The 27,463-nt window shown below is 42.7% G+C and overlaps 1 protein-coding gene across 1 annotated transcript in view; it reads right to left on the bottom strand.

The window, feature by feature from the left end:
- man1a1 (mannosidase, alpha, class 1A, member 1) overlaps positions 1–27,463 on the bottom strand; it is a 126,845-nt gene that overhangs the window by 51,246 nt on the left and 48,136 nt on the right. Inside the window, exons 3-4 of the mRNA XM_075458662.1 lie at positions 23,146–23,261; positions 14,888–14,968 (exon numbers count right to left, since the gene is read on the bottom strand). Coding sequence (XP_075314777.1) covers positions 14,888–14,968; positions 23,146–23,261 — 197 coding nt within the window. The remainder of the gene's footprint in view (positions 1–14,887; positions 14,969–23,145; positions 23,262–27,463) is intronic.

Below are 27,463 nucleotides of genomic sequence, written 5' to 3'. Positions count from 1 at the left end.
GCACAGGTGTAGATACACAGTCAGGGTAAAGGGAAGCATTCCTCTGTAGCTTTTTCTTACTTAAAACAACAAAGGATCCAGTTCAGCTCCTAGGCAGATCTTAACCCCAGAGTTCCCGGTGCAATAATGGCAGAAGATTATTTAGCATGAATGATTCTGGGGTTTACGAGAGGAAACACAGCGCGGGCTTTGATCTTTTCCCAAGACGCTTCCCACCAAATGAATTCTCCTGATAATAAGGCTCGCATTTAAATTTTTCATGCGATGAAAATATGTTTTGTAGCAAATTTAAACTCTTCAGATGATGAGAAAACTGATTTTTTTTTTTTTTTTTTTACAGATGATGCAGAGGGGTCCTCAAACCTCCAGTATTTTCCTCAGAAGAGACGCCCCTTTGTTTCATTGGTTCCATGAACAATAGCCTCAAAAGAACAAAAGAAATCCAAATCAAAGCGCTTTCTTTTTCACCCAAGGTGAAAATAAGACCACGAGTCTGCGGGGATTTCATGATGACAATAAGGAGAGCAAGACCTAGGCTGAGAAATGCAGCAACTTCTGTTAATGAAGCTCTTACAAGTTAAATATAATGGTTATAATGAGTAAAAACTGAAAGCAGCAGCGTTTCCTCCATCAGATCTGAGCGTTGCATCATTGTGGGATGCATCTCTTAATGCTAATGCTCTGCTACATATATATATATTTATATAGGTGTGTGTGTGTGTAATGTTTATCACATGTACCAGACCTTCATTTTTAACTGCTGCAGCATTAATGGTGGTCCCGCTTTAATCCTTCACAGTAAGCATTTTAACACGTGGCTTCTCCTGGAGCTCTCAGATAACATGTTTAAGATGTTTAACCCTCCCTCCTCCTGCGCCGTGCCTCCTGTGGCGGCTTGTAAAGAAGGTTCTGTCACGCTTAAAGTTCATTAATACAACCGTCACCAAACGCTGAATTGAATTGGTCGACTCCCACAAGCATCATAACCTCAAACCGCCCCGGGCCTCTTCGGTGAGCGATTACCGACCTCTTTGGCAGATATAAATGGTACATTTTTGGTTATAATTGGGTGTCTTTGCGGTGTTTTTCAGTGTTACGATGCCCCTTTGTATCGGCTGTTTAGTCATAGTTTAGTTGTTGCCAACTTGTGACAGCAGGTACCGATACAGTCTGTGCATTCGTTCCCTTTTCCAGCCTAAAAAAGATGGTTGTCGGGGTGCTTTGGGGCATTTGAGCTAACCCCAGCATACTTTTCTCTGGTATTTCTTACAGTAGAGTTTCACATGTTGCTCAGTGTGAATGATTCACAGACACCTAACACGCCTTCCCTCTCAGTGAGTGTACACAAAGACCGGAGAAAAAGGGGGAAATAAAGCAAAGTGCGGTGCAGCAATTACACAGTCTGTGAAAACACAGCGGGAGTGAAGGCCTGGTTCATCTTCTGACCGAGCGAGAGTGTGGAGATGTTAGAAAGCTACAAAGAACTGCCGCACAATCGGCTGGATTACGTGCTTGCTTTTAGGAGAACACACACGGAGCGCTGCTAAAGGTTTTGGGAAGAAGCATAACTTCTCCTGAATATCTCTACAAATTAAGTCCAGGGACACTAATGTTACAACCCGGTAAGAAGCACACAAACAACACAAAAAATAGGTAATCTCTGTTAATGTTTGTAAGTAATTAATCCATCTATTGATGCATGAAATTATCTGACCAGGAGATGTTAAAACATAAATAGAAATGAATAAAATACAACTTTACAGACCAAAACAAGGAAACAAAGTTGAAAATGGCAGCCAAAAAAACCCCACAATATAGACTGAATCATAAACAGACTGAATAAAAAGTAGTCAAGAAGAAAGAGGATGTAAAATAATCCTCAATCTCACACGATGTTCTGGTAAACTCATAAGTAGCAAAGGTCTCACATCCTTCCCCCCCAGTTCCAAAGCTTAAAAAGGGTAAAAAAAATACTCAATACCTGCAGTTTCACAGAAAAAATGACCATCAGGTGAAATACAGTAGAGTAGACACAATGTTTACAGCCATTTTAATGCCATTTTTAACCATTTTTATCGTAGATGTAACTGCTCACAATATAAAATCTCATCCGATTTTAAATGAAAGTTTCCTGCTGTCATCTTCAGAAGCTTAAATGACCTTTTTAAGCTGTACATTATGTTATTCCACCATCCCATCGCTGCTGTATCCTCTCAGGTTCGCCATCACTTCATTGTCAGGACTAAAGTCGACAAAAGGCATCAAACCCACGAGTATCAAAGATAAACCTCCACATTAAACCTCTGCTCAGCTTAACTAATCATCTCTTTTACAGTCTTATATAATCAGGGATGACCTTATCTCTAAAAAAACAGATATCTGTAGTGATTTCAGAGTGTGTTCCTGTGAACATTAACACTCTGCCTTTAAAAATGCAGCTCTTATAAATAAAGCCCATAACTGACTACGGTTTGATAGCTCCCCTGACTCTCTCATCACTCATATATTATTAAAGTTCAGTTGTGCCACAGCACAGAATAAAACCCGACAGTCACTTGTTCCTTCTGCCCTCTGCAGACCGACTCCCTCCCCGTCACAGCTAAAGTGTCTTATTTCAGGCCGATTTTCTCTCTGAAGTTCCTGTGATGGGAATCTGACACAGCAAAGAATACGCCTCATATAGACGCATCATATTCACATTTCCAATCACATCTGCGGAGTGTTTCCAACACCCATCACTTCATCCTTAAAGGGATAGTTCGCCTCTTTTGACATGAAGCTGTATGACATCCCATATCAGCAACATCGTTTATGAACATTTTCTTACCCCCTGCTGCGTCCTGTGAGCAGAGTTCCAGCCTCGTTTTGGTGTTGATTAAAGTAGTCCGGCTAGTTGGCTGGGGTTTAAAAAATAAAGAGTCTTGCTTCTCAAAACAATATATGTTCAAAAGAATAATACATAAACCCCCAGTCAGCCCTGTTGATACATTTCTCTCTATCAACCCCACATCTAAAAGGTGTCATGTCCGACCTATACAACCTTATTTCCAAACTGCACTGCTTTTCAAGAACTCCTATAAGAACGGCTTGGGAACAAGACCTAAATTATACCTTCACAGAGGACACATGCACTTTTGCAATTTAAAGTAGTGCATCGCATCCACATATCAAAAACCAAATTAGCACGAATGTACCCTGATGTCGACCCTACATGTGATAAATGTAAACGCGCACCAGCCTCACTCTATCACATGTATTGGACATGTCCCTCTTTAGGTAGCTTTTGGACATCAGTCTTCCACACGTGATCAGAGACCCTGCATCACCAAATTGAGCCCAATCCCTTGACCGGTACTTTTTGGCATTGCTCCAGATTTGAATCTGCCTAAAACTATCCACAAGGGATAGTTTGCCTCTTTTGACATGAAGCTGTATGACATCCCATTAACAATATTGCTAGTATGGGATGTCATACAGCTTAATGTCAAAAGAGGCGAACTATCCCTTTAAAGGGAAGGCATGCGCCGTTATCTGAACGTAGAGGGGAGGGATGTATCCAGTGTGACCGGAGCTTCATTTTCCTGCAATGTGTTTGTGAAAGTTAATGTTGCACTAAGAGTAGTTTTATCTTACTAAAAAGCACAAAGTGCAGCTGTATTTGGGTTGAATATGCCTCTAATGGCCTTCATTAGTACTCACATCGGTACTCGGTTCTAAAAGGTAAGTACTTGTACTTGTACTCGGTTTAAATTAAACAGAAAAAAGAAGTGGTGCATCCCTAGTCGAGGGGCGACACAAAGAGGCACCACTGGCTTTGTTGGTGCCTTACAGGAGCCAGAGATGGCCGATTAGTCTCCCCTGACAACTGAAAACTCTGGGCTGGTGTCTCAGTCAGTATCGATGACTGAGACCGATAACTCAGGGGGAGGTGATCACACAGCCACTGGTGCACAGCAGAAAACAGACCCACAGCAGCTCAAAGATAACTTAGAGCCGAAAAACAGAATATTGCTGTTTTTCTGACATAAAGTCCAAGATGTCCAAGTAGCCCATGTTAACGAGGTCATTCTGATCAGACACTTAAACTTAAAGAGATCTTAAAAGCGAAGTGTTTAAAATCCTGCAAAGCATTTAATGGCTGCCATTTACTTTATTCCCAACTATGAGGCGTATAGGTTACCTTCTCCTGTTTGTCTATAAGCAAGTGGAGCGAAAAATGGACCTTTTTACAGCACAGCTCACTCTGTGGATGAGTTTTTCTCACTGAATTTACTAAACTTTAGTTTAAAACAAAGGTTCAACCATCCTTAACAGTTCCGAGGTCTCCAAAAAACAGCCTCCACCACAGACTTCTGCCTCCGTGAGGTTTAAACGTGCCCAGAAAGAGAGAAACAATCAGACGGGGTGCGTGCACAGGAACATTTTTACCCTTTCACAGTAAAAATGAATTGTGACTGATCAGATGAATTTGATCTAATTGAGTGTTTCTATTCTGACTGTTAAACAAACATTTACATGGATATTTCAAAGACTAAAATCTTACTGATTTTCAACAGGTTTATTCAATACATTTCAATCAAATTCCACCCGGAGAACAGATCATTTAAGCCATTTACTTCAAACTCACACAACATCCCCTTTAAACAGGGTTGAACATGGAGTTTTACTCTGTTTTTTTCCCCTTTATGACATTTACTAACATGTTGTGAAACAGCACAGATGATGACTGCAGTGTAACAACATCACATTCAACAATGAACCGGCCATCGGTCTCCAAATTAAATCAAGATCTCAGCCGGCCTGCATCCAGTTTCAACAAGTCTTTAAATGCTGAGTATCTTTCTCTTAATTATGCTTTTATAGAACATATATGTACATGTCTGACAACATAGATATGCTATTACAAACACTTGTAATAGAGCAAAAACCCTATCAAGCAAGCATGCAAATATCATCAAATACCAGCATGAGTCAACCATATATAAACCTGCAACGAGGAGGAAATACATGGATTCTGAGGGGCTGTGAAAAGGATTTGAAATAGTGTTTTATATTCGTCAGACAGCTCTGGTTCCTGTTCTGAGTCCTCAAACTCTCTCCTTCTGCTGCAGCCCAGCTAACTTTCCTCAGCCCAGATTAGACCAGTCTAAAAAAGGGATTAAGATGGATATCCAGAAAAATTCATTCTCTATGGTCGGTAAATAACCTTTGCTGGGGCACGTGTGTGGATAAGTAAGGGGGGCTTTACTCCAACAGATCAGGAGCAAAGCAGAGACGGCCAGAAGGGGAAGGGGAATGGGGTGGTTGTTTTTCCTCTTTCGGGCCCTCAAGCAAAGCCAATTTTCTCACCGAGTGAAATGGATTTCCTGGTGACAGCAGATAAAAGCCGTCCGTCAGCTCCACCCAACACACTGCATCGCCCTGCATGAGCGTTCGTGTCTCACACGTCAGCGATCAGTTGTTGGGCTGACCCCGTGCAGCAGGAGGTCAAAGACGGGATTAAACCGGTGGGTGGCGCTGAGCCGGTTAAAGGGGCATTTCATACTCAGAAAGCAGAAATTACGCATAAAAACACAACCCAGGCACGTTATTTGCACCCATCTATGTGAGAAAATATCTCATTCAGCATGCAGCTTGAATGGGAAGTGGATTTCCATATTCCAGCCTCACCATCTATAATCTCCACCCAACAGTATATTCAAATCACGCTGCATTACTGCACCCTTTGGAAGTGGGAACAGTTACACACCTTGTTTAATGCCTTATATCCTAGGGCTGGGACGATATGCTTTGGTCACAAATCGATTTGTATCACGATTCTTGATAATTGCGATTCGATATAATCAGTAATTGCAATTTTCTTCCTCCTTAAAAAACAAACAAGTTGAATCATACACTTCTAGAATGAATGTCGTTCCCATAAACAACGCACATCAGTCTGTGTCAGTCAGTCCAGCAGCTGACACAAAAAAAGAGCCATTTTTTTTTCTTTTTAAGTTTACAGTTACAAAATGAATTGAAATGTCCACATAGCACAAATGTACTTTTTTTTTTTTTTGTACTTTACGTTCAACAGACATTGCATTTAGCAGACGCTTTTACAAATTAGGATATGATGACAGACAGTCATCATTGAAAAAAATAAACATGCACAATCGGCCTCCTATAATGCAATCTATGCAGTTTCCAAGTATAGAATCTAGCGAGTGAAATGAAAGAATTCCCGATTTCCATGTCGTTAGACGACGAGACATTTTGTTAATAAAGACAAAAATAGCATGAATGTCCAACTAATTGCCCCCGAATCCAAAAGCATGAGCTGACGTTCAATAATCTGCCATCAAAGTCAGTTTAAAGCTTAAAAAATGTTTTAAAGGTTCATCTGTTGGACGGGGAAGTCTCCTCCACCAATCACTAAAATAACATGAAATCAGAAACGCTGATGTTATTCTAACAGATTTGAGTATCTCTGTGTAAAATGTACTGGCACACAGAGAAGACAAATATAGACAAAGTTTACCTGAGATGGATATTTTATGACCCTAAAAGACAAAAAAAAACCAAAACATGAGTATAGGGAATGAAAATAGTTAAATTTTTAATGAACTGGCTCAAATATTCTCCGTGTAAAGCAATCTTCAGTAAGTACCTGAAGAGGAACACGGACGGATATAGAGACATTAAGGTTCCTGCAGGGCTGCAGGGACACATGCCCCCTGCAATTACAGCAGATTTTATACAAGATTTCTCCATTTGATGGATGCTTTAAAGCCGAGTTCCAGTAACGGCGTCGTGTCTGTGTGCTTCTTCAGCACGGCGTGTCCCCGCTGGACTCAGACCTGTGTGTTTAAGTGCCCAGCTTTCCCCACAACAACAATAAAACACTGAAGACTGAGTGGAATGTGAAGTCAAACGTCAAGCTGTTTATCCTCCCTCAGTGCGGCGGCGGCGGCGCTGTTGGGGGTCGAGGTAAACACGGAGCTCAACGGGAGTCTGAATGGACCTGCGTTTCCACCACAGGTCGGATCGACTGCATCTCTCTCTACAATTAGACGTCAAGCGAGTCAAACTGCTGCCATCCTCCAGCTTCCCGCCTCACATCGACGTGGAACCATTTCCTCATGCCACTACACACTGCATCGCCACTTCTTTTGTTTCAGCTTTATTTTCCATTATCTGAGCCACTGTTCCTTAGGGTTGTACATCTATTCTTTGCCTGAGGATGAGCTCTTTTTTTTCTTTTCAGTGTGTTTTGGACTAATCTTAATCTAGATTTAATGTATTCTGTGTCTGTCTAATTACAGTGCGACACAGGACATCATTTTCCTGCCAACGCGATGCGCTTCTTTTTAAAAGAATACATTATCACGCGGCACCAGAGGGGTGTTGGTCGATGGCCATTTTTTAAGTGCACACACAGGAGAGTGAAGTCGAGTTAATTCAGCACGCAGTGACCAAGCAGGACTGTGTTTGGTTTTAATGTCACATTGAAGCGTTTCATTGCCACGGGCTGCCCTTAAGCCCACAGCAAACCCAAGCTAATATTATCTATTATTCATAATTCATTAACCGGGGGCTAACAATAAACACTGAGTTATGGGTCAGACTTTGCCATTACAGCCCTGAGTGAACATACACATATAGCCAACAGCATATCAACTTGTTTATTTTTGTTTGGACAATAGCTTAAATCTGAAATTGCTCTGCTGTCCACACAGCATTTTATTTTGGAGTAAAGCTGTACTGTTAGCCTGAGGCTGACAGAGAAGCTCTCTTTATACAGAGCTCACGTGGGTCGAACACTCAGACTATCGTTGTTGTGGAACAACAAAAGAAAGTTACAACCCGTCATCAACACTTGGACCGAAGCGCTGACTTGTTCACGGATATGTCCCAGCCTGCCTTTGGGTCTCCCTGCCTGCATCCAGCCCGCGGCCCTTATAGGCTCCATTGCTACTTATCATCAATGCAGAGTCCAAACACAGGCAGCAAGATATCAATAAATACAGGAGAAATTTCAGGGAACACAGCCGTGTTTATCCTGGAATTAGGACTCAAGATGTGCGTTGTAAATCTCAAAAAGCAATTGAATCCAGCGGAGAATTGCAGGGTGTTGACATGTGATTTAGCCTGTTTGGCACCTCGGTAACTGAGGGGGACAAAGGGCCTAAAGAACCTCATTTCATCCTGTAGCAATAACCTGGAAAATGTTGTTTTTACAGCCAAGCGTGAGACCTACTGTAGGAGCATTACTGCAGTCAGCTCAGTAATCATTAACTGTGAGATTGGATCATGAAGGATGAGCACGGAAGTGAAAAAGCTCTCCGTGCTGCTGAGATTTGTGAGTATACTTGCTAAAAGAAAGCTTAATGGAATCTAATAAATTAGTGGCGGGATTGGCAACGACCAGCTGAGCTCACCACGAGTCAGACGCCCCAGCTCCTTGAGCCTTCTGATCAATCACAACAATAAAACCTTTCAGGAAATGAGTTGAGGCCTGGCTGGAGGACGCAGACATTCAGCTCATTTCTGTTGTTGGTGGCGACCTACTGCTTCTCCAAACTAATCACTCTGTATCACAAACGGTAAATCTATTTCTTTCTATCTAAACAAAAGGCCACGATTGCCTGAAACGTTTATTTCGGTTCTACTCAGATCTGTAATGAAGGACAAAGCTAATTCAAGCAGGTGTCTTTGTCCTGCCTACTTTTAAAGAAGCCCGAAGTGAAAACAGGAACATCTTTTTAACTACCAGCAGGTATCCCTGTTCAGAGGCAACTACTTTTACATGCCTGCGTCACTTTTAAAGGGATAGTTCGCCTCTTTTGCCGAGTTCCGGCCTCGTTTTGGCGTTGATGAAAGTAGTCCGGCTAGTTGGCTGGGGCTTAGTGATATGAAGGGAGAGAAAATAGGGCCAAGCGATTGTGAGGTCTGACTTTTTCCTGGAGAACGATTTTGTGACGCAGATGTATTACTCTTTTGAACGCATATTGTTTTGAGAAGCAAAACGCTTTATTTTTTAAACCCCAGACAACTAGCTGGACTACTTTCGTCAACACCAAAACTCAGCTGGAACTCTGCTCACAGGACGCAGCAGGGGGTAAGAAAATGTTCATAAATGATGTTGCTAATATGGGATGTCATACAGCTTCATGTCAAAAGAGGCAAACTATCCCTTTAAAGTACTCTGAGTATTGTAATGCACATTCCCAGCTTTAACCTGATTTGCTTAATGGTCACCTGACATCTTTGTGGGCTTTTGATGGCGTCTTTAAGGCCTCTTCAGCAAACAACAGACTCATGTGTGTGGCTGTACATGAGCAGGGTTCACACAGAGATGAGTTTCCATAGCAACAGTGTTACATCCCACAACTGTAGGGGGAGCTGAAGAGCAAAAACTCTCACTACGAAGACATGTTTACGAGTTTTTGGTCAATAAACATGAGAGTTTTAGGCTCCAGTAATACAGTACGTTACATTTACACGATTCATTTACAGATGGAACTCATCTACAACACGTGCACAGAAGTTACGCTGCTCGTTTCTTCCCATAGTTTTCACTAAATGTCTGACAGTTAACAAAAACAACCCCCTGATATGGAAATACAAAGTCCTTCCAAGCAATTGGCCCAAGCTGGCATGTTGGAAAAGCCTCTGGACTGTTATTTCAGGCAGCTAACTCTGCTGTAAAATTACAGCGTCCCTTTTGGCTCCTCCGTGTGCGTTTTGAAGGAGCACATTTCCATGTTCAGTGGGTCCCTTTGTTCAGTCTCAGGCTGCTGCTGGACAGCTGTGATCATCAGGCCGGGCCTGCAGATAACCTGCAGACTCTCCTTGTTTTAGTGGACCAGATGAATCAAGAAGTAAGTCAGTGAAACGTCTTATCTTTGTCTTTTGCTGTGTGATTATCGCAGCATGAATTCAGCATGTGGATCTCACACATTATGGGACACAGGCCCAACATCGCACTTCTTGCATGTTCGCATACGGAAGAAATGTAGACGGAAACGTCTGGTTGCAGCATCTGAAACCGCCCGTTTATCCTTTTTTTGCAGGACAGTTTCAGACTGTATCTGTGCTGTTGTTTGTTTGCATAAAAAGGCAGCAACCGGTTCTGTATGTATGGAAATGTCGGCTGCAATGGTTCAGTTAAACTGTGTGAATAAGACGTGACACTTTGGCTGTAAAAGCAGAATCAGATGCAGCTGATCTTTGGCGTCTTTGCTTTTAAGGATGGTCAGAGTCCTACCCGGGCATCAACTCTCTGCTTTGGGACTGTAAACCGTCTTTTTGCTGTAATCTGAGTTGTTCTAAAGAACAAGGGAAACACCCATTCCTGTTATCGGATTACTCTGGCAGCCACAGCTGAAGGATACGAGGATTAGTTCTGATTACAATCACCATTTAGCATCAGCGTTTTTGTTCAGTTTAATCATTTCAGAATGAAGGAGAGGATGAGAATATCCTCTCAGGAATGATATTAAATGTATGATTTGTTGATTTATGGACAACACAATTCGATGAATACACCTTAGAATGTCATTCTCTCTGAATGTAGAATTAAAGCAGAACATAGAAATCACACATCAACACCTGCTTCCCATTATCCTCAAACACAATGTCTTCCTTCACGCACAGCTGCCTTGTTCCGCTTCCTTTCTGGGTTCCCAGCTTTCATTTTCGCTGCAGTCTGTCCTTTCTCTGTCCTCCCCACCTCCAAGCACTCAGCTTTGATTAGCAGAATGACTCGCAGCCTTTTCTTTGGTTCAGCTCTCCTAACTTCCCTCCTTGCATCCTTCGCTCGTTCCTTTCTCTGGACGGAGAGGTTGCACGCTGCGCTCTGGTCGCAGGCGGGGATGTTAAAAGCCTGCCAGCCGGGTGCACACAGCCAGCACCAGCTGCGCTTTTACTGATCAAATTTTAAGTCACAGTACAGCTAGTCCAGTTCTTTTTGAGCCAGGCTACAACCACCAGGGAGAGGATGGAAGTCGCTCTGCTTATCCATTTTTTCTCCGACTCATTCATCAAACTGCCTCAGAAACTCTCCGGTCCTCCTGTGTCTCAGACAGCGGGCAGAATGTAAAGTTATGACTTTCAACAGCACCTTCTGGTGTAGCCACACTAGTTTGGACGTACTGCACAAGTATGAGATGAAGGCAGGTGTGTGTGGCCTTTAAGGAAACAGGAGCAGGACAGTGAACAGTTATTAACATTTAGAGTGCTGCGGATCGCCGCTGGAACCTCGAGAACCACCGAAGCTTCATCTGCTTCCAGGTTTTCCTCCTCGGCTCAAACTCTGATGGCTATCAGTGTTTATTTACAAACCAAAAGCTCAGAAATGAAGACCACTTCCTGGTTTCATCCACTTCCTGCGGCTCAACGGCACCTCGGACCCTCAAAGTCTAAGATTAAAACGTTTCTGACACACTTTAACAGCAGAAACAGTTCAAGGAGAACTGCTAAATGACACAGATTCTGGCACCGAGGCTATAACGAAGAAACAGACACCGATGTGGTGACAGCTTCCTGTGTTGCAGTCCTCTCATTACTGAGGTCTGTGTGATGTAACTTTCATCGTCTGAACCAATCTGCGAGGCTCCATGAGTTCCCTCTGCGGCTAGTCCAGAGCAGCTCAAATATTTGCAGCCGCTCAGGACTGAGGGCGCCGGCTGCCACTCGTTCCATGTCCATACACAGGAAACCGGGGCCCGGCTCACCAGGAATAGGAGCATTTAATCTTTAATTACTGATAAACACAAAGTTAAGACTGAGTTCAGTATGTTCGAGCAGCTCAATTCATGCAATAAAACAAGCAGAAACCTAACGACAATGAATGAAAGTTTCATTTAAAAGACTTTTCCCGTCAGACAGCGACACAACACAACGCCAAGAGGCTGAATATTTGCTCAGTTTACCTGCTTTCTCTTTGCTCTGGGAACTCTGGGTTTCAGAGTTAAACATCTTCTCTGAAAGCTGGGCGACAGTCTCAGGAAAGGAAGTGACACGATGTTACCTATTCTGTTTCAAATACCTCTCCAGAACACGAGAAAAGGTCAAATCAGACCCTGGAACCTAAAGCGTAGGATGTTACAGCTCTTTCATTTGGCTGTATGTGGCAAGGAATTTCAATAATGTTTAATAAACAGGAAAAATACTCATAAAGCTGGTTTAAACCTACTTTGTGAGTAATATTCATCTTTTCCATAACCTTCCTGCCATTCTTCTGAATTTTCTTTGGATTTTAACTTAATATTAGCTTGAAAAATTGAGTAGATTAAATGATTTATCTTCAATAGACACAAAAACAGACTTTCTGTCCAGATAAATCTGCATACCACATCTGAAGCTAAAAGTCATTGTGTGTTCTGACTGCTTGCTCAAGGCTCCTCCAGTGAAAAGCTCGTTCCTTCCTTTGAATCTCCCATTATTTATTTCACTGAGAGCAGCTGACATTGATGCAGCTTGAGACCCGCAGCACCAGCCACAGTCACTCATTTCCTCCATCAAAAGCCTTCAGTCCTCCAAGGCCACCCATCAGCCATTTATCTGGCTGCTCCGTCCTTCAGGGGACCCTGACCTGGAGCTGATGGGGGGGGGGGCCTCTCAGAGCTCTAATGAAACACCTGAGAGAGACGAGGAGTCGGCTCCGCTGTCTCACATTTAATGAGCTCAGATGGTCTTAAAGCTACAGTTTGTTATTGCTATGAGAGCCAGTCGGAAGCTGAGTCTTAACCTTTGACATCACTCTTTGGGTCCGATTCTTTGCAAAAGGTGCTCGAAAACTCATGAAATCTTGCGAGCGCCACCTGCCAGTCGACGACATGAAAGAATATAAACTTTATATTTTTGGGAGTCGCTCATTGACTCTGTAGCGCCCCCTACGATGCTTAAAAATGGTCCCCGCATTGGGGTTAGTTTCGAGTGGGACGACGAAATTCGGTACACTCATTCATCATGCCGAGACGCACAAAAAAAGTCTCATATCGCCATGGTCCGACGTCCACAGGAAGGCGGCCATTTTGGATGGAAGGTGAGTTTTCGTGCCATTTTTGATTCCTCGCCTTGCATAAGATCGAACTCGTCCTACAGATTTAATGCTACAGACTTCAAACTTGGCCAGGTTACTCTTAAGACATGGGGGGAAACAAATCATTGGGCAACTTAAAAACTTAAAGGGCGTGGCCGTGGCGACGCCTCAAAGTTTGATGACTCGCCATCACTCGCCACAAAAAATTAAGTCGCTTATAACTCCCACATACATTATCCAATCTGTCCCAAACTTCATTTGGTGAATGCTGGACCCAGCCTGAACGCGGACATATAACATAGTGACATCCATCTATAGCGCCACCTGCTGGTGGTTGGAAACGTCAGGTTTTTTCCATGCCTTGCATTTGATCAAACTCGTCCTACATATTTAATTCTACAAGCTCCAAACTGGGCCAGGTTACTCTTAAGACATGGGGGGAAAAATCATGGAGAAACTTTTCAAATCTCTGAACGGTGTGGGCGTGGCCAGGCGGTGAAAATCATGTGGTGGCGTTAGTGATTTGAAAGCCTTATCATCATCGCAAAGTCATGAAACTTGGCACACACGTCCACCCTGACGACCTCGTACGTATGTAAAGGGTATCGTGTGTGGGCGGAGCAAAATGGCTCAGTGGCGCCCCCTAGAAATTTTCAAAAACCCCTCCGCATTGGGGTTATTATGTGCTCGTACGTACGCAGAGGGTATCGTGCGTGTGGGCACAGCTGCGCGACAGCGACGTCCAGTGCATGCCCCAACGTGCGCACATCCCAACGTGCGCACATCTCGCTCCCGCATACAGCTGCTTGCAGCTTTCTAGTTTTCTTTGTTTTAAGGTGAATAAAACAACCAATCGTAATCACAACTGGACCTACAGGAACCAATAAGCCTGAATACTGTGAAGGGATTTTATTACCTCGGGTTTCAGACTCTAAACTGCACCAAAACAAAGTTAAACATGATCAATATTTACCGCTTACTGACTCTAAGAACTAAAACTAATCAGTAAACCAGTCTACATCGCAAGCTTCTTCTTTTGTAAAGCCGACTTTAAGGGAGTCAATCGTCAAATTAAATTACAGCGGAGAGATGTTCACCCATTTAAGAGCTTATTTAGGTTTATGTTCAAGCTTTGGGAGGTAATAATAAAACTGACACAGACAGAAGAGTGTAAAGCCAAACCTTCCTCTCATCCTTCGAGTGTCCTTCAAACAACAAATGATGTGTTTATGGCTGTTATTAAAGCTACTTTTATGGTACAATACTTACACTGATGGTTCGATAAATGAGAAATGATTTCCTTTCAGGCTCTCTGCGTGTTGAAGTGTTAAAATGTTCACTGAACTCAGAAATGGCTTCTGCTCCCCGGTCTGACTTCTCCCTGCACTCTCTCCCCGCTAATAAAGGAGCACTTAGTCTCACACTTCCGGTTCAATCACCGTTAAGATGAAGATGTAGATGGTGTGTGTGTGTGTGTGTGTGTGTGTGTGTGTGTGTGTTCATGTATGCATTAGTAAACACATTACAGCGACAAAAAAAAGTCTCTCAAACTAAAATCCTACTCCGTGACCTCAAACACAAGTGAACTTTGAAGGCTTTAACGAGTCCTCATCGATAATTAAGAGTCTTAATCGTGTAATTAAATTAGACCTTTGCCAGAAGTTGAGTTTAACACACAATCTCCAGGTTAAGACACCCTGCTGATGAGATCTTCACAGCACCGAGCGGAATCAGAAACATGCAAACACGCACACGGCTGACAGAAGCGTTGGTCTGTTCGACCGACCCGCCCACAGGAAGCAACGTTCCCGTTCAGAAAGCTCAAACGATGCAGAGGCAGCGTGAGAAACCCAAACTTACCTCTTTCCCTGACAGGTAGTAGGCAGACAGCAGACCACCGACAAACCTGATGTTCACCTCAAACACCGACACTTCTGCGTGCTGTGGACAAAAGAAAAACAACCAGATGAATCATTAAATCAGGAGCTGAAGACGTTGAATATCTTAGATGCATCGCTTTCAGTAGGGCTGGGCAACGATTAAAATGTTTAATCTAATTAATCACATGATTTCCCTGATTAATCACGATTAATCGCATTTGTACGCAAAATCCAAAAATGAATCCAAAAGTAGCGTATAGCTTTTAGCATTTAGCTTTATTTTAAATGTGCTGCCATATGAATGAAAGTGCCATAACATTTGTTGTGCAAACACACTTTTAACATCAGCATCTTTCTGTAGTTTTTATGTAGAAGCCTCGCTCCACTGTCTGTTTCCTTGAATTACTTGCTGCTATCAGTTGTGTGTTTTGCCTTTAAGTGATATTTTAGACTGGAACTACTATGCTGAGAAGACAATTCAACTTGGCTGTGTTTACAGATGACTTTGGTTCTGTCGACTCCGCCGTCTGGAAGAACTTTAAAATGAAAATGGCCGAGTAAAAGTTCCGTACCCTTCTCCATGTTTGGTGGATCCGCCGATTACTTTCTTTTCCGGTTTCACAGCAGACAGCAGCAGACTTTTACAAAATAAAAGCCTGTGAGCAGCAGACTTTTACAAAATAAAAGCCTGTGAGCAACAGACTTTTACAAAATAAAAGCCTGTGAGCAACAGACTTTTACAAAATAAAAGCCTGTGAGCAACAGACTTTTACAATAATAAAGTAAATAATAAAATAGGGGGGGTCTGTGGCGTAGTGGGCTGAGCAGGCGCCCCATGTACAGAGGCTATAGTCCTCGCTGCAGCTGGCCCCGGTTCGAGTCCCGCATCGGACAGCCCTGTGCTGCATGTTGTTCCCCCTCTCTCTTCCCCCTGCTTCCTGTCTCTCTGAACTTTCCTATCCATTAAAAGGCACATAAGCCCCCCCAAAAAATTTTTTTTAAATAGAAAAAGAATAATAATAATAAAAAAAAAACATGTGTTAATGCGCGATAAAATAATTATCAGCGTTAAATAATCAATGCGTTAACGCGATAATAACGAGTAGTTGTGTGTCTGTTTATCACGTTACAAAAGACGAGTCGCTCAAATAGAGGCTCCAGTGATCAGAGTATGAGTGGACTGAGCCTTTATTCTCTAAACATCTGTGGGATTATCAGACAAACCCGTCAGTCCATCTCAGATCCCCCGACTTCAACTCTACAGCAGTGTTCCTCACCTCCGGGACCCGCTGCCCTGCATGTTTTAGATGTTTCCCTGCTTCAACACAGCTGGCTCAGATCAACGGGTCACTCACAGGTGTGAAAAAGGTGTTTCAAGTTGAACCGGGTGTGTTGTGGCAGGCAGGGCCGCTGACAGGTTTGGCTGGGCCCGGGACAAAATTCTCTGAATGCCCCCCCCCCCCCCCCGTAGCAACCCATCCACACCCACCTCTACTTTCCCAGTCTCTCATTTATTGCGGATAAACCAAAAGGATTATTTACCACTTTGCCTGGATATGGATATGGACTGAGTGGAGTTATGGCTTTCAAAATCCTACCACAATAAAACTCACGCTATTTTATTCATTTAGAGCTCATAAACTGCACATTTCATCAACCATTTTTCACTTGACCAAGGGAATCATGTTAAGGGTACTTTTATTTATCGCCAGACCCGCGTGTATGTCCGCTGAACTTTCTGAGAATGTTCGGGGAACAAGGCGGAGCCCATTCATCTGGCGAGTGTCAAGTTAAATCAGTCTAAACGAAAGTTACAGGCTACCCCAAAACGTCACGTTTATAAACAAAATACCCGTTTGTCCCCCCCAATCGCCGGCCCTGGTGGCAGGGTGAGATAGTCGATCTAACCGACATATCAGCACCATCATCAGGTCAAAATCTTAACAAAAACCAAGAAATTAAAACCTCCGTCTGCTGCTGCTGAACTAGGATGGTGAACGTTATTGAAAGATTTATATATGTAGCACAGAAAAATGGAGATTTTGTTCCTAAAGCTAAAAGAAACAGATGCTGATAATCCCTTTTTATGAAAAGAAAAGTGCATGTATGCCGACTCATTTCACTGCCACTGCCAGAAGCAACACGGTTGTGTTTAACTACATCTAAATAAACAATGCTTCCAGTTCCAGACTGAAATAATGGCAGAAATAATAACAAAACTCTGTGGTGCCATTCGTCTCTGCGGAGGAACAATGAAGTTTCATCTCGCTGCCACTCGTCAAATCCTTTATGAACAGATTCCTGAGTCAGATGAAGTTTTCCTGCGTGACTGACAGCTCTCATAAGTCTGTCGAGCAGAGATAGGACACAATCCCGTCCGGTGGAAAACCAAATTACCTGCCAAACAAAATGTCTTCTTTCTCTTTCTCTCCAAGTCTTGAATTGTTTGCTTTATCCCTGCCTGATTAAAACTCTCAGCCAGCTGTCTATTACCAAAGTAATTCTTACTGATTCCTCTTTTTCAGACTCAAATTGGAACGAACAAATGCCGAATTAAACTCTCCCGGTCCAGAACAACACAATCTAATCCACACTTTTACAGCGGTGACTCGGCAGTATTTTGCGGGAGGGCTTTTAGCAGCTTTGGACTGTTGGACCGTGACCCTGTGAGTCAGCACTTATGTGACGTTATCTCACTCTTGATAAAGCTGCCATCAAGTCCCCTGATGCTGCAACATTTAGTCCATTACACACCACACAGGAAACTGACTCGGCATGGCCTCTTCTGAGCGCAGCATCAATTAAAGCCAGCAGCAAGATAAGCCAGAGATAAAGCTAGCTGGGAAACGCTAACATCTCTGTCTTATCGTCAGATGAACTGTTGTCATTCTGTGTGCAGCTTTCAGGTCGTTTCAGAGCCAGTTTCCACACAACATGCTGCTGGTTAACACATTCATCTTCATTGCTGTTTTCTCCTTCAGCCTGTTTTGAATCAGTACATCTGTTAGTATTAAAGTACAGCATCTGTTACTTATTTTTTTCTGGCCACTGTTGTTATTTGACTACATATTTTTTGTGTGGTGACATTTCTTTTGACTATTCTTTGCTTGAACTCCCACTGCGGCAGCTATTAATCTCCTAAAAACTCATCGGTATGACATTTAGAGGCTTTTGACACACAAAAAGGACCTCTCACGATGTTAAAATGCCTTGTTAAGGACCAGGAGAGGCCGTTGCTGTGACCGGGAGGCTCTCCAATGTTTCCAAAATTATGCTAAAAAGCTCAGATTCCTCAAAGGTAAGTGAGAAGGCATGACAGCCAACTTTTTAGTTCTTCTCATCTCTGGTCACTAAACCAAGTATCCCAAAGTCAGGTCTTATCTTAAAAGGCATATCATTGCTTTGTAGCATCAGTTATTTATCTGATAGAACATATAACGATGCTGCTTGACCTCTGTGGCAATTATTATTCTTAACTGTAAGATGTTAAGTCGGTTATTACACAGTATTTGTCCTGCTGGATGTAATAAAAAATAAAGCTAATGGTGGTTTAATAGCAGTGGCCGACCAAAGTCTTCCCTTTAAAAAAAAATCTCTAATTCCAAAGTACATCCAGAAACTCTATAAACCTCACCAGTTAACATGTTGCTGCTTCAGCACACGAGCCGCTTCCACTGATAAAACGCCGGCTGAGAGACCTAAAACAAACACAGCTAACAGCTAACAGCTAACAGCTGATCTGAAGCCACTGTTGACCAAAGAACTGCACGTCCCTGTCACATTCAGACTGGATACTTGAGCCGATAAGCACAGATAAAGTCCGATTTGCATTCACGAGCACACTAAAATGAAGACATGTCTCTCCTTAACGAGGAGCTCTTAATCACAATGAGGTCGGCTCTACAATAAAGAAAAACATCAGAGAAAAAGAGGGCCCGCTGTGCACCGTGTTCACATCGGATCAGCCTTAAAAACACACATGTCAGGGCGCTTTTATGAGCTCTCCATTAAGCGGTAATAAAGTCTGAAAGGATTTCAGCAAACAAAGCTTAAATCTGACAGCATGAGTGTATTTATAGAAATGGGAGTGAAAACATCAGATACCGATGTGGATCCTGTGGATCTTAAATTAGAAAGTGCTGAAACGCCGCACCTGCAGACATTAGCGTTAAACTCAAGAGTCTGATGCCACTTTGCTCTGACACCGACACACGTTTGAGAGTTTGGGATTTATTTAAAGCTGCCGTCGGCAACTTTTTTTTAGTCATATTAGCTTGAACAGTCATGGGATTCTGGAAGTAGAATATTAAATAGGCTGTTTAGGAAAAATCCCGAATTCTGTAGCTCTCTCTGAAGCCTGTAATCGTGCTTGCAAAAATCGAGCGCTCCCGGCTGTTTTTAACCAATCACGTTAGGTTTATTATTGATCTATTATCTGAGCAGAACAGTCACCAACCACGTCTTCCATGCTGAGCGTGAGTCTGCCCCCAGCTTGTGTGTGCGCACACTGGTGTGAACTCACGTGCACAACCTCGTCCACAGAGGGGGAGGGGCCTGAAAGTTGTATCAGTTCGAATTTTCTGACTTTAGACTCGGAATATTGAAAACCTGCCAACGGCAGCTTTAATTAAAAATGATTTAATTATGTTTTACTTCACACACAATTTTATTACAGCGAATCATTTCATTTAAGATACTTTACACATTAATTCCAGTCGTTTGTGAGCTGGTTTTATACAGAACCGGTTTGAGTTTTCCACGACATTATTTATCAACCTAATTCTTTAACACGTGTCTTTCCTAACATGCGTTTGAGCTTCTGTAGAGGGCTACAGTGCAGGGAGACAGTTCATCAAGAGATCAGTTTGTCCTGCAAACAGCAGTTTAGTTAATAAACGCTGTTATCATTCAGCGTTTCCTAAACTTTTTCTTCTGCTGCTGCTTCAGTTTCACATCCGGTTTAGTGACTGTTCCTTCTTTAGTTAAGCCGACTTAACAGTTTACTTTAAAAACCCAGGGATACATTCACCACATAAAGTTAAAGTTGCATTAAAATATTTAAAAAAATCTACCGTAGTGGCAGAAAAGCCCACAAAAGAGTGATGTTTTGAGCATCCAATCATCATAAATTTAAATATTCTTATCGGTGTTAAACCTGCATAATTAACTGGTGCTGCTTTTCCAACACAAACCCTTCATAAATGTTTAATTTCTTCTTAAAATATGTTGATATTGAGTTGGAAATGTCCAACTCAATATCAGTTGAATAAAGTTTGTTTTATTTCAAGACCATTAAATACATGCTGACGCGTGCGTAAAGAGCACAACAAGCAGCTGGAACAGTTTTATATACTTACAGTTAAATTTGAGTCCTGTATAATAATATACACTATATCACCAAAAGTGTTGGCTCATCTGCCTTTACACACATATGAACTTCAGTAACATCCCATCCTTAATCCAGAGGGTTTAATATGACGTCGGCCCCCCCTTTGCAGCTATAACCTCCTAAACTCTTCTGGCCAAGCTTTCCACGAGGTTTAGGAGTGTTTATGGGAGTTTTTGACCGTTCTTCCAGAAGAGCAACATCTGGCTCGCAGTCTAATTCATCCCAAAGGTGTTCCATCGGGTTGAGGTCAGGACTCTGCAGGCCGGTCAGGTTCTTCCACACCAAACTGGCTCATCCATGTCTTCATGGACCTGGCTTTGTGCACTGGTGCGCAGTCATGTTGGAACAGGAAGGGTCCGTCCCCAAACTGTTTCCCAAACTGTTTCCCAAACTGTTTCCACAAACTGTTTCCCCAAACTGTTTCCACAAACTGTTTCCACAAACTGTTTCCACAAACTGTTTCCCCAAACTGTTTCCACAAACTGTTTCCACAAACCGTTTCCCCAAACCGTTTCCCCAAACCGTTTCCCCAAACCGTTTCCCCAAACCGTTTCCCAAACTGTTTCCCCAAACTGTTTCCCAAACTGTTCCCCAAACTGTTTCCCCAAACTGTTCCCCAAACTGTTTCCCCAAACTGTTTCCCCAAACTGTTTCCCCAAACTGTTTCCCCAAACTGTTTCCCCAAACCGTTTCCCAAACTGTTTCCCCAAACTGTTTCCCCAAACTGTTTCCCAAACTGTTTCCCCAAACTGTTCCCCAAACTGTTCCCCCAAACTGTTTCCCCAAACTGTTCCCCAAACTGTTCCCCAAACTGTTTCCCCAAACTGTTCCCCAAACTGTTTCCCCAAACTGTTCCCCAAACTGTTTCCCCAAACTGTTTCCCCAAACTGTTTCCCCAAACTGTTTCCCCAAACTGTTTCCCCAAACTGTTCCCCAAACTGTTCCCCAAACTGTTTCCCCAAACTGTTCCCCAAACTGTTTCCCCAAACTGTTCCCCAAACTGTTTCCCCAAACTGTTCCCCCAAACTGTTTCCCCAAACTGTTCCCCAAACTGTTTCCACAAACTGTTTCCCCAGACTGTTCCCCAAACTGTTTCCCCAAACTGTTCCCCCAAACTGTTTCCCCAAACTGTTCCCCAAACTGTTTCCACAAACTGTTCCCCAAACTGTTTCCCCAAACTGTTCCCCAAACTGTTCCCCAAACTGTTCCCCAAACTGTTTCCACAAACTGTTCCCCAAACTGTTCCCCAAACTGTTTCCCCAAACTGTTTCCCCAAACTGTTTCTCCAAACTGTTCCCCAAACTGTTTCCCCAAACTGTTCCCCAAACTGTTTCCCCAAACTGTTTCCCCCAAACTGTTCCCCAAACTGTTTCCCCAAACTGTTTCCACAAACTGTTTCCCCAAACTGTTCCCCAAACTGTTTCCCCAAACTGTTCCCCCAAACTGTTTCCCCAAACTGTTCCCCAAACTGTTTCCCCAAACTGTTTCCCCAAACTGTTTCCCCAAACTGTTTCCCCAAACTGTTCCCCAAACTGTTTCCCCAAACTGTTTCCCCAAACTGTTCCCCAAACTGTTCCCCAAACTGTTTCCCCAAACTGTTCCCCAAACTGTTTCCCCAAACTGTTCCCCAAACTGTTTCCCCAAACTGTTTCCCCAAACTGTTTCCCCAAACTGTTTCCCCAAACTGTTTCCCCAAACTGTTCCCCAAACTGTTCCCCAAACTGTTTCCCCAAACTGTTCCCCAAACTGTTTCCCCAAACTGTTCCCCAAACTGTTTCCCCAAACTGTTCCCCCAAACTGTTTCCCCAAACTGTTCCCCAAACTGTTTCCACAAACTGTTTCCCCAGACTGTTCCCCAAACTGTTTCCCCAAACTGTTCCCCCAAACTGTTTCCCCAAACTGTTCCCCAAACTGTTTCCACAAACTGTTCCCCAAACTGTTTCCCCAAACTGTTCCCCAAACTGTTCCCCAAACTGTTCCCCAAACTGTTTCCACAAACTGTTCCCCAAACTGTTCCCCAAACTGTTTCCCCAAACTGTTTCCCCAAACTGTTTCTCCAAACTGTTCCCCAAACTGTTTCCCCAAACTGTTCCCCAAACTGTTTCCCCAAACTGTTTCCCCCAAACTGTTCCCCAAACTGTTTCCCCAAACTGTTTCCACAAACTGTTTCCCCAAACTGTTTCCCCAAACTGTTTCCCCAAACTGTTCCCCCAAACTGTTTCCCCAAACTGTTCCCCAAACTGTTTCCCCAAACTGTTTCCACAAACTGTTCCCCAAACTGTTCCCCAAACTGTTTCCCCAAACTGTTTCCACAAACTGTTCCCCAAACTGTTCCCCAAACTGTTTCCCCAAACTGTTTCCCCAAACTGTTCCCCAAACTGTTTCCCCAAACTGTTTCCCCAAACTGTTAGATTTCTACACCTGTGGCCACGGAAGTGACTGGAACACCTAAATTTAATTATTTGGATGGATGAGGGAACACTTTTGGCAATATAGTGCATATCAAATATTTTTCTTTGGATCAGTACCAACTCTGAAACTCCAGTAAAGTGACAACCCTCGATTCCAAACACGACTTTTGCCATGTTTTTTTTTCCATCTTTAGAAAGAGTCGATGTCTGGTTCCACTTAATTAACTAAAAAGTAAAGAAAAGACAGAAGTTTGAGTTTCATCTTCTCATCATTGTTTTTGTAGCGCATATAGTGTATGATCTTGACAAGTGTTTGTTTGTGACAGCAAACAGAGGAAGTTTGAGCTCAGTGATTCAAGTCTCAATCGCCTGAATTGTGGGGGAACTCCAGAACTTTCTGCTAAATCTCTCTAAATCTAAACACACACACACTCTTACCACATTGAAGTCCAGGTTCTTCTCCACCCAGGCAGTAGCAGAGTCAAACTCGTCAAACATTTCCATGATGTAGAGCGTGTCCAGAGCGTCCACTATTGTTGCTCCCTGGATTCTCCCTGGAAGAAACACAGAGAAAAATATTGTTACATCCCCCTGTGTGTGTCATACATGTACTTCATCTGCGGTAATAAAAAAAAACAAACAAACAAAGGAAGGATCCCAGGAGGGGAATAAAGCAGAAGTTTAACTCGGTCAGAGAACAGTTCCTTTTAATGGCACAAATGACTCGAGTTCCTGACATTAAACACAGAACGGAGAAGAAAAAGCAGCAGAAGTTAAAGACGGTGAGAGGAACTGATGAAATGTCTGGAGTTGCTGCTCATCTTCGGTGATTAGCCTCACAACAGGAGGTTAGACACAGAGAGACCCTCATTTCTGTGCAGCCATTACTCACGAGTCCAACACCACTTCAACACAGCAGCCGTGCCGAAGCAAGGGAGCGCAATAAATCATTAAGCATGCAGAGCGGAGCCCTCAGCAAAGCTTTTAGGCCTCCCGTACTCATTAGAAACACAAAACCTCACATGCAGGAGCCATCTGAGCGCTTACAGGTGGGAGCGGCCAAATATGGAGGCGCAGGAGGGGGGCATGAAGGCAATAAGTAAGACAGAGAGAGCAAAAAGGAAATTATTATTATAATTATTATGCGTCAGGAAAGCGACCTGCAGAGAGTGAAGGTAGGAAGAAAAAACAACCCGAGTCATCGGGGGAAACTCTGAACACGATGCGGTCATAAAGACGAGCCAAATGACTTTCAGAGTGGGGAAGATTTAAAAAGGAGCGCAGGCATTTCCATTCGGCACAATGCTGAATCATCAGCCCGAGGCACAGAGCAACCAGAAATGCTCCAATCTGAGGTGGAAGAATCTATTCCGTAAAAACGACCCCATTTCAAACGGTTGTGAACACCTGATATCCAAACAGAGTGTTCAAACAAGTGCTGAAGCTAGATCAACACAATATAACGAGTTGTGCTTTGGACCTGCTTTGCTGCAACAGAGTGGATTCTACAGAAAAACCGGGAACTCCCACTGAAGAAGAAGAAGTGGATCGTGCAGCACGAGCTCAACTAAAAGCACCCAAATTATTCTACAACGATAATTCTGTGGACAGATTAATCCAAATCTTTCAGAAAATCAGGGCCACTGCGGACTAAAGAGGAGAGGGAATATTCGGCTCTCAGTTTAAAAGACTGACTGTGTGTAATGGGGAATTAGTGCCTGTGAAAGTGGAAACCTGCACATCTGGAGAGGCTCCATCCTTTTTTTTGAGACATAAATTCAAAATAAATACGTTTTACGCAGCATCCGACCTTTTAGGGAGCTGGAGTTGTTTAAAGAGGAACAAAGTTAAGGTTTTAGTTGTGACCTTAATCCAACAGGAAGGTTGTGGATGACCTGAACTCAGTCAACCTCCAGCTTTTATAAATACGTGTATACGCTCTGTATTCATTCATGCACTGAGCTACAGAAAGTGTTCCCTTCAGCCTCTAACACAGAGATACTCGTGAATTTGAGGCCACAAAGACGCCATCAAAAGCCCAGAAAAAGTACTTCAAAGTGGGTCAGAAGCGTAAAGTTTTAAGGTTAACAAACGTCTCTGGTGTGGTTTTAACAAGAAACGGTGAAAGAAAACAGTAAAAAATATCAACAAAAACTTCCTTTAAGGCAGAGATACTCATTGCGCGGCTCCTCAAACTTTAATTGGCGGCTCGCACTCGCATAGTAGCTTATAACAATATGGTAACAATAACAATACATTTTTCAAATAACATACAGCGAATACTGCACAGTATTAAGTATTTTTATTAAGTATTAATTAAGGCTTAATGGTGTTTCCTAAAGGGGGCTCTGTTAAACCTGGCAACGCAGCCCGCTTAGTGCACGCTAGCTCCTTTAGCCAGCGCGAGATGCAGGCACAATGGATCGTTTTTTTAATTAAAAAAGGGCAAAAGCCAGCACAAAAACCATGCTCATCCTGAATGTCTCACTGTGATTACAACAACAAACTACAAATACAACATGAAGAAAGTCAAGGACATGCACGCCAGCTTCCGCTCATCCCAGTATTAAAGGAAATGTGGTCTTAATTGAAAATGTATTGGCTGTGTTGTTTCTTTTTTTTGTGGGATGTTTTATATGTAGAAATGCATATTTGCAAAAGGGGACTTTAGTATGTTGTAAAAGTGGCTCCTCCCTTGATTTTGCTCGTGAGAAATAAATAGTGAGTATCGCTGCTCTAAGCTGAGCTCTGAGCAGAAGAGGAACAGAGGTGCAGCTGCAGGAATCAGTGTGTGGTGTTAGCCTGTCCTACCTGACAAGCTAACAAATTAGAAACTGTTTGTTGACCTTTTCCAGCTGTTGGCAGCTGAGTGTTTCTCCAGATCTACACGAGATATGCCGTCAGTCCGGGATGAAGTTGATAAAGATGAGGAAGAATTAAAGGCAGAAGGAGAACACAACAAGGACGCGTGGTGAATACTGATTCAGGGGGAAAGATGGACGGTTCGGTTATTGTCGCGTTCACTTGTTCTTCCTGCTTTTTATCCATCTCACATTTTCAGTTCGCTGAAGCCTGAAGGGCGACAAAGAGATGACGAGGCGCTTCCTCTCTGCCCATTGTCCCATCGGTGCATCTGTGTACAGGTCATGTGACGAGAATACTGATGCGAGAAAAGCAAAGGTTACCAAGTCGATGCCATTTGATCTTTGGAAGAGGAAAATAAATATGAATTCATGGACAAATAGTGAAATGTCGTCCGGATATGATCTAGTTTAACCAAAAATTTCTCTTCTTGCTGAAAGTGCTTTTATCCCGATAGTCTGTGTGTGTCAGAGCTTCATCAGCAGGAAGAAAATCCTTTAAATGTGAAAAAGGGTGATGCTTTTCTGTTTTATTGGAGTGCTTTATCAAAGGAAAAACTGCTGTAATTAAAACTAAAAAGCAAACTTAAGAATCGTGTCCACAGAAACGAGCATTAGTGGATCAAAAGATGATTAAACGCTCAAATGGAAAACATTTGCTGCTTTGATTCGTCATACATGGAATTAAACTTTGAAGAATTTCTAATTTGGCATGAACTGAATGATAAGGAATTAAGGGGCTTGTTGGTTGGGAATAAAAGCTGCAGATACACTTAAAATATGGGGTGAGCTCGCTGTGCAAAGACGATGCTGAGTCTCAGAGAGGAGCTTTTAGATCTGTGGATGAAGATCTGTAAGGTTTCACACCTTTTCCAGGCTGAGAGAAGCTGCCAAATTCAGCTGCCAACCATATCAGGAACTATCTGTGTCGCCCTCCAGATGGGATGAGTTTAAAAAAGCCGGGGTCCGCGGGGTTGGGAAAGTCTGCTGAGCTTGGAGGTGACGGGCGTCGTGCTGAGGATTCTGATGCAGACTCCAGCACAGCGAGGCAGCAGATGGCACGGCAGAGGGCAACGTCCACGAGGCTTCGGTGCAACACGAGTAGCGATGAACGGGGAGCGACGCTACGAAGCTACAAAGACTGAGCAGCAGGGGCGGCCGGCCCTTCAAAGTACGCTGGGAAGTAGACCGACTTACAGCGCCGCTGCCCTCTGCGACGGGCACCAAAAAGGTGTTTAAAGACACAAAAAAGGCGTTTAAAGACACAAAAAGGTGTTTAGAGACACAAAAAGGTGTTTAAAGACACAAAAAGGTGTTTAAAGACACAAAAAAAGTGTTTAAAGACACAAAAAGGTGTTTAAAGACACAAAAAAGTGTTTAAAGACACAAAAAGGTGTTTAAAGACACAAAAAAGTGTTTAAAGACACAAAAAAAGTGTTTAAAGACACAAAAAGGTGTTTAAAGACACAAAAAAGTGTTTAAAGACACAAAAAGGTGTTTAAAGACACAAAAAAGTGTTTAAAGACACAAAAAAAGTGTTTAAAGACACAAAAAGGTGTTTAAAGACACAACAAAAGTGTTTAAAGACACAAAAAGGTGTTTAAAGACACAAAAAAGTGTTTAAAGACACAAAAAAAGTGTTTAAAGACACAACAAAAGTGTTTAAAGACACAAAAAGGTGTTTAAAGACACAAAAAAGTGTTTAAAGACAAAAAGGTGTTTAAAGACACAAAAAAAGTGTTTAAAGACACAAAAAGGTGTTTAAAGACACAAAAAAGTGTTTAAAGACACAAAAAGGTGTTTAAAGGCACAAAAAAAAAGTGTTTAAAGACACAAAAAAGTGTTTAAAGACAAAAAAAGTGTTTAAAGACACAAAAAAAGTGTTTAAAGACACA

This window comes from Odontesthes bonariensis, chromosome 24, assembly GCF_027942865.1.
Source record: "Odontesthes bonariensis isolate fOdoBon6 chromosome 24, fOdoBon6.hap1, whole genome shotgun sequence".
Classification (NCBI taxonomy): domain Eukaryota; kingdom Metazoa; phylum Chordata; class Actinopteri; order Atheriniformes; family Atherinopsidae; genus Odontesthes; species Odontesthes bonariensis.
This window is presented reverse-complemented; position numbering and strand designations above follow the sequence as displayed.